The sequence below is a fragment of the Pinus tabuliformis genome, chromosome 1_1 (genome assembly GCF_031772625.1).
Source record: "Pinus tabuliformis cultivar Carrire ecotype Pingquan chromosome 1_1, CPIR1, whole genome shotgun sequence".
Taxonomy (NCBI): domain Eukaryota; kingdom Viridiplantae; phylum Streptophyta; class Pinopsida; order Pinales; family Pinaceae; genus Pinus; species Pinus tabuliformis.
In genome coordinates, this window is record NC_142297.1 from 92,308,697 (window position 1) to 92,317,101 (window position 8,405).

At 34.0% G+C, this 8,405-nt stretch overlaps 1 protein-coding gene across 1 annotated transcript; it reads right to left on the reverse strand.

The window, feature by feature from the left end:
- Positions 1 to 543: 543 nt before the first annotated feature.
- Positions 544 to 5,980, reverse strand: LOC149211798 (ras-related protein RIC1-like). The gene is made up of 6 exons (XM_089391580.1): positions 5,742 to 5,980; positions 5,073 to 5,145; positions 4,672 to 4,719; positions 1,219 to 1,266; positions 1,004 to 1,075; positions 544 to 822 (listed from the first exon to the last, which is right to left on the reverse strand). The coding sequence occupies exons 1-6, from the start codon at positions 5,753 to 5,755 to the stop codon at positions 559 to 561; spliced, it is 519 nt and encodes a 172-aa protein (XP_089247706.1). The 5' UTR covers positions 5,756 to 5,980; the 3' UTR covers positions 544 to 558.
- Positions 5,981 to 8,405: the final 2,425 nt, after the last annotated feature.

Here is an 8,405-nt window from a genome sequence, read left to right on the forward strand (position 1 = left end):
AGTAAACCAAGTAATCTGTAATAAAATAATACAACCAATTAACTAGGATTATTCTCAAATTACTTTTACAAAGACTCGATAAAAAACACTATGACTCACTTAATATCTTGACGATAAAATCCACCCTAGCTTTGGGGTGAGGTTGGAGGGAAAAACTCTGCCGGTCATTTGTGTCTAGAAACACAGATGAATCAGTGAGACAAAAAACTTCCTAAAGTAGAAATCGTCATCAAAATACTATGCTTACCTAAGTTCTTACATACAAGATGGTCTTACTAAGATTATTTACATTATAACCATGCAGAATGGGTTTACATCTTTAACAAAACTGTGGTTTGATGATGAAATCTGAAAGGCACGAACACTCGAACATGATAGATCCCTTTTGCGAAAAAAGCGGTGTCCTCCTATGGGGTCGTTGACACAAGGTGGTCAACAGGGTCTATTTGTAATTTTTTATTACACGGAACACACCATCCAGCTTGTAAGGTATTTGCAAAGATATTAGTTGCATCTCAATAGGGTAATCATTTAAATTAACCAAAGAAGTTTATTTATCTACAAATTGGACTGATTTGCAAGTATGTCATCTATCCAAGAGATCAATATACACAATAGTGCAAGCTTCAACAACAACAGAGGAATGGGATGAACTCCAACACTGACCTTGCCAGCCTGGTAGCTGACCACCCTTCTTGTTGTGAGATCACATTTGTTTCCTACAAGCAACTTATTAACATTCTCACTCGCATAACGATTGATTTCATTTAGCCACTGCTTAACATTGTTGAAGCTCTCTTGATCTGTCACATCGTATACAACCTGCCCAATCATTAAGCAAACAAGACCACTAAACTTAAGAATGTGATGTGCCATTATGTATATAAGCTCAAGTACTACCAGCAAATGAGAGAAACCATTATCCAGAGCAATAAGAAGCATACCAAACAGCAGTAAAAAACAGACAAGGACATGTTACAGGAAATTCAAAAGAAATACTTACAATAATCCCATGTGCACCACGATAGTAACTGCTAGTAATTGTCCTGAACCGCTCTTGCCCAGCAGTATCCCACTGAAACACCAACAAATTTTGCCCCATTCCATAAATATGGAAGAAATAAAAGATAAACATGTTATGTAATCCTTCAACAAATCTTAAGTTATGGATCCAGATAAAGGGAAAATATATTGATCCAGAAAGTAAAATCTACTTACAATCTGAAGCTTAATCATCTTCCCATCCTGTTCCACTGTCCGTATTTTCTGACAAACAAGTTGAAAGTATGTTAAACACTTCAAATTGCAGATGCAGGAATAAAGGTGATATCAAATCCCCTTACGATGTTCATGGCTAAAGCGGCACTAAATAAAAAGATAACACAATCTCACTTCTGATAAAAAGGAATTCTATCTGCAGAATCTCAAAGCACCCATCTATGTCTACATAATAGCAGAGACTACAGTCAAGATTTTAAGGGTTATCCTCATGCACTGACATAATAATAAAATAGAAAAGCTATATCGAACACAAGAGTTACCCTATGTATCTCAACATTTTATTAATTAAATAAAATACTATTTGCAACATGGCACATTTTCTATATAAACAACTTACTTATATTCACTTTCAACAAACAGCTGACAACATCCATGTCCATGTCCCTGTGTCAGACACCTGAACACTAGGGAGTCAGGACACTCAAGACCTGAGTGTTAGACACTCATCTCACCTGTCACAATGTTGGCCATGGCTAAAGTCGCATGCACTGGTGTTGATCGATTATTGCCAGAGTATCAATACTTGGATACTAATGTACCAGATCTAAACCTGAATGCTTTTAATAATGACGATCCTCTTGAGGGATTGTCTGTCAAACCAGCTCATGCAGCACATGGACTGGATACATAAGAAGCAAAAGAGCATAGTGGCATTGTTGGTGGATGTGATATTAATGTTTTTGATTATGAGATCCAGGAAGACAAGCTATGAGATTATTCTACCCTTTTTGCATTCTCCATTAGCATTTTCATCTATCAACTTATCTATATGATACATTTTGATGTCATGTGTGTAGCTTTGTGCATATTTCTATTGCCTGAAATATTTCCAATACACACAAATATCCCACAAGTCTTTCACATATCTTCCTCCACAAGCCACAGAACATTATACTCCTTTTGATATATTGGACCTGTTGTCCCTCATGCCAGCAGGGGGTACACATGTATTTTTGCAGCACATTTCGCACCATTGCAAGCCCAAGGTCACAAATCAAAAGCCTTGTAACAACCATGTGAGGCCCTGTATTAGATGTCCTAGGCCTTGTGTTTGGTCGAACTATGGCCAGTCCCTTTGGTCTCGTCACTTGCTCCTTTCATCTTGGATAGGATTGGAGGGCCTCCAATACGGTTACTTGAAGACTCGTGGTTTTAGAGGAGCCTTCTTTTGTATGGTCGATCACCAATGTATGGGTCAGTCCAACCACATCAAGATGCACCTAGGTTTTAACTTTCATGTGTTGTGAGTTAGTCATATGATCCAATAATTATCTATGGAAACAAAACAAAACAAAACAAAATTACACCATAGGATGTCAGGGAAATAGCAATTGAACATCAATTCCAAGATGAGAGCTAGAGACAAGTTATAGGAAAAAGAACCAAGGTCTTTACACTAAAGAAAACTTGGCAACTCTAAGAAAAACTAGACATTAAGAAAAAAATGTAGTAGCAGGCCAAGCATCACTTCTCAATACAAACCATCCAAGTAACCTACAACAGCAGAAAAACAAAGAATAAAAGCAAAAGTCCCACTTTCTTTGAAATTTTACAACCATAACATCAATTATTGAGAGATGCGAATAATTGGACCAAAAGATTACAGGAACCAAGTTGCAACAAAATATTATTTCAAAAAACATAAAATGATTCAACCAATATTAAGTTAACATTTCTTTATTCTGATGGATAAATATCCCAGAATACAATGATCAAGTGGCTTTCTTACAGCACCAATGGCTTGTCTAGTCTTTGTATAAAATCTATGGTCAAGAATATTAAATTTTTAGTAAGTCCTCGTTATTATTTATGGCTACACAAATCGGTATCTGGGAAATATAGCCAAGCATTGTTTCTTTAACCTCTCAACACAAGGAAAAGGAGAAATATAATTAATTGTTTTTGCCTCCTTAAAAAATAAAATCTGTGTACACATCAAGAAGACCCCACCCAAAGATAGTTTTGGTTTTTCTTAACATTGATTTGTTTGTATTATAGCCAAACCTCTATGCACCCAATCTTACCATAAAAAGAGCTGCGACCTAAAGATAACTAAACAATGAACTCCCTCAGGCACCATGTCTTGAATATGAGAACTTCAATGTGACTGAACCACCAAAGAAGATAAACAAGACCTAGCAGTAACACAGCCTGTCATGTTTAAAAATAACCAAACATCCAATGTCATCTAACTTCCAAGACCAGCTTCTATGATCGAGATAGGCATAAGAAGAAAGAAATTCATGGCCTTTTGGCTAGCTTGGTGTACCTTTCAAGACATTCATAGGGATGATAGAATTCCTAGAAGGCCTGACCTGGGAATGGTGCAACAACAATCAGAATGCATTTTAAGAGAGCAGAGTTTTCCAGGGATGCAATCAATTTTTTAATTTAGTTAGGGATAAACACTTTCAGGGCACGTTAAAGCTTGGTCTATCACTTTAGTAGAGGTAGGGAAATGTTTGAAATTAAATTCTCCTTTCATCTCTGAAAACAAAAACCAAAAAATTGTAATTCATAATAAGATTACATTTTACATCACACTAGTGCCATGTATACTGAGTAATACAATGTTATTACCAGACATTATTTCCAAAATCAAAATTAGCGTGTAAAAGAGGCCAGGGAGCTAGAAGATCAAAAAGCTCTGGTTAAACATTAGGTCAATGCGCCATGCACAATTAGTAGAATCCCAAAAAATGACCTAAGTTGTCACCACGTAGGATAATTCATGAACAATTTCAAGTCCAAGAGGCAGACGGAGGGAACATGAGAGGTTTTTCCTTCCCCTACACACCCCTATAATGGATCTAAAATATCATTGTGTTTGGTTTAGCGTTTAGGCCATGATTGGTCACTTGTCTAGTTCTAACTTCTATTGGTGATCTTAGCCATCAATTCATAGATTTTGGGGCTATGGTTCTTCCCTATATGTCTCTTTGTTTTTCACTATTAAGAGAAATGTTTGATTAAACATTGATGATTGACACCAACTCCATATATACTGTGGATATAAAATGGTTCCTTTATGAAGTATGCTAGGTTTGGTTGACTTGGGGTGTGCCACCATACACTCCAGTTTTTTGTTGCGAGAGTATGTCATTCCCTGATTTAGTGAGATGCTTTTACAATTTCAAAAAGAATATACATCTTACCTGTGAGAGAAACACCTGCAAGTGTAACCACGTCCTGGAAACTACAATTTTTGAAAGTCACAATAGAAAATACAACAGAATCCACAAACAAATGGGAAAAGCAAAACCCAAGCAGTAAGCATAAATCACTAAGATCACATGAAGGAAAATGAAGCTCGACAGGCCCAACTGTTAAACCATTGGGCTTTAAGAGACAAATTTAAATAGAACAGATTTTTGGGCAAATCAAACCTACAAAGTCAACTCCTATTGTGCTGATGTAGCTCTCCAAATAGGAATCATCCTGCACGTTCAGAAGACTGTTAGAATTTCATTGATAACAGTTTCCAACATTTCAAACTGATTTCAAGATAGTTTCATGCAAATTCAAATAGTAACCCCTGACCTTGGCGAAAATCGATAAATGGCCATGATATTACCACAGAACTTCAAATTTAATCACGAAAACGTAAACATTTGAATTTTTTTACTAAGCTCGGAAAAATGCTCAATATTTGCCACAGTTGGTAGTGCTAGAAGATTGAGCTAAACTTTACCGAATTTGGCACTAGTATTGGAATACAGTTTTTAACACAATCATATAAAATAATCAACTTATATCAAACCCTACCATCTAGGATTTATCAATTCAATTACCGCAAATCTGAGAAGAAGACATGATTTTCCAACTCCTGAATCGCCAATCAGCAACAGCTTGAACAAGTAATCACTGCATGACAATAAATTTCCGATAATTTAAACGGAACAAGAATCTCATAGTGAATTCCTGCAGCTCTTTCGGTTAAAATCCAATGGCAACATTACTTCCAAAATTTGGCTATGCAATTCCTACGTATAAAGTTTGTTTAAAATTTCAAAACCGGTATATTTCAAATATATTTCCAAAAACTCATATTGCAAGAAAGATTCAATTTTTAAATTGCTTAAAACTGTTTAAAACCTTCAGTTAATTAACAAAATTCAAATTCTAAGAATATACAAACAAATTACAAACCCTAAAACGTGTTATTTAAACTAACGATTAATACATGATTCCTAACAATTTAACAACCTCAGAGACAAATTAATGGACTAAACTTAAAATAGGTAGTAGGAAGAATCATTTCATAATTAATTCAACTATTTCAACCCAGAAATAATAATTTATGACATTCATGAAATAAATAAAGATAAAAACCTCTAAAACGTTAACTAAACCAAAAGTATATTGTTTTTTTTCCAATTTGAACTTCCAAATTCAGGATTTGATAGACGATTTCTAACAATTTAGCTCCGTCAAGGAGAATTTAAGGGAAGAAAACTTACTACTCGGTAGTCATGTCAAAACAGTCACGTTTACAAAACCGACGACCGGATTTGCAGCGGCAAGGGTTTCTGCTACAGTTGGAGAAGTTACAAAAGCGAGATTTTGGCCGGGAATTGTGAATTTGAAGCAGGAAAGCTGCAAGCTGTCGTAGTAAATTCCCCTGCGCACAATGGCCTTTCGCAATTCTTAAAATAGGTTAAAAATCTCAGTTTACTTAAAGATTCACGTTACATTTAAATTATTTTATTTATCCTCAGCACCAAGCCATCTGGCAAGCCTATAGTATCAAATAAACAGATCAGCTCAAATATTCCTTTTCAAGAAAATCATTAATATATACCTTTTTCAGCGTTGGACTTGTGCTTGGTTTTTCTTTTTCCTATATATATAAACTAATTAATAAATATTTATTTCACTATGGATGGTCTAACTAATTAATTAATATATATTTAACAATTGATGGTTGAATCTAATTATTTTGAGTTGTAATTTTTTCAAAAATTTGTCAATATTTATTTAAAATAATATTTTTAAATATATAAATGAATTTACATATTTTTAAATAAAAAAGCGAAGATTAAAGAATTTTTTTCAAAAATTTGCCAATACTTATTTAAAATAATATTTTTAAATATATAAATAAATTTACATATCTTTAAATAAAAAAAGTGTACATTCAAGAAATTTAGATGATTGTTAAATTTTTTAATGAAAGGCACTCTATAGTTCAGTGTAGGAAGATGTGTAGTAAGCTCAGGGAGATGTGTCGTATAAAGAGGTCAGCTTATAAGTATATAAATGTTATGTTATATAAACAGTTTGCCTTGGTCAAATTATATAGCTTTAGTGGGCCTAATGGTTAAGCACATGTGTTTCCTCCTAAGAGGTCATAAGGTTAGAGTATGTACGGATGGAGGTTTTTGGGCTCTAGGTTTTCACAACCCATGGTTTTGCCCATGGTATTGTTTTCTAATGTAGTTTATTCAAAGGCATTCTCCGCTAATGTGAGACATTCATTGCAACAAAAGCTTTTAGCTAAATCAAAGTAAATCCTAATTTCCACCACAAATATCAGAACCTCGAGTAATTTTCATATCCAATTCGGCAAAGAAAACCACTCAATAAAGAAACACTACATAAAAACTTCATATCTTTGTGGCTGCATGGCTTCTAAGGTGTTTTGTATGTTATTTTATTTTATATGTTTGAAAGTTTACTTTTGAGTGTAAAATATATATATATATATATATATATATATATATATATATATATATTATTAATGCATGCAATCCTACATTTTGCTTATATGGTTTTTTGTCTGCGTTAAGATTCATTGTTATTGAGATTTTTTTGTCTGCATTAAAATTTATTGGAGTTGTTCATACTAAACCTTTGGTTTTAACCTTCGCATGAACATTCAATGGAATGTGTCTCTCAAATATTCATAACAACTTAGTTTAGATACAATTGTTATTGAGTTTTATTTAGGAGATTAGATGATAACATTGAAAATAAAATTAAATCAGAGATAGTTAATTCTTAAGAGAGAGTTATCTATTCTTATTGGGTTTTAGGGTATAATAGAGGAGCTTATTAGGTTTTACGGTCTAACAACAGAGCTTCAAGTCTATTGTCTTAACTATTGAGCTTATATATATCAAACCATCATAGATCCATCTTAACTTTGGATCAATTAAGCATCGAGAGGGATCAAATATCAAACCACCGTAGATCCATATTAACTTCGGATCTATTAAGCTCCAAGAAAGATCAAATCTCTCGAGGTGCAAATCTTTCCTCGAGTTTTGCACTCAAAAAAAGAGATTTGCACCACGAGAGATTTGATCTGTCTTAGTGCTTAAAACAACCAGATTTAAGATGGATCTATGCTGGTCAATAATAATTTTTTTTGTTTATAAATTTTAAAAACATGATTATATATATATATATATATATATGTGTTATTGTACACTCATTTCAAAAAATTACATTTTTAAATTTACATGACAATAAAACAATAACTGTGTTTTAATTTTGAGTGACTATTGAACAAATTTGGATTTGGATTTTCTTAGTTGGTCCTCAACCATGCTCTAGGTTTTGTTGGCTTACCCTCAACCATACTCTTGATGCTCCTACATCACACTCCTAAGGAACAACAACACTCTACAGGAATCCTTGTTCACATCTTCCCTATCTCTCACAAACTTCATCACACCGCACTAGTTGGTTTCGGTTGACCACAAACCTACACTTACAAAGTGGTTTTCATATTACCATGAACTAAACGAGAGTACACATGCCTCATTAGGCTTACATCATGACTAACTCAGGTACATTCAATGGAAAACTCCACTCATGGAGATATCAAGTACATACATTCTGAAGAACCACTAAATCAAGCCAAACATGACACTATAGACTTGCTACAATGTGTGACAAGTGGTTTTCATATTACCATGAACTACATGAGCGTACACATGCCTCATAAGGCTTACATCATGACTAACTGAGGTATATTTAATAGAAAACTCCACTCATGGAGATATCAGGTACATAAATTCCGAAGGACCACTAAATCAAGCCAAACATGACACTATAGACTTGCTACAATGTGTGACTCACATTATAGTTTGGTCATGAGTATGTTACTATTCTACACA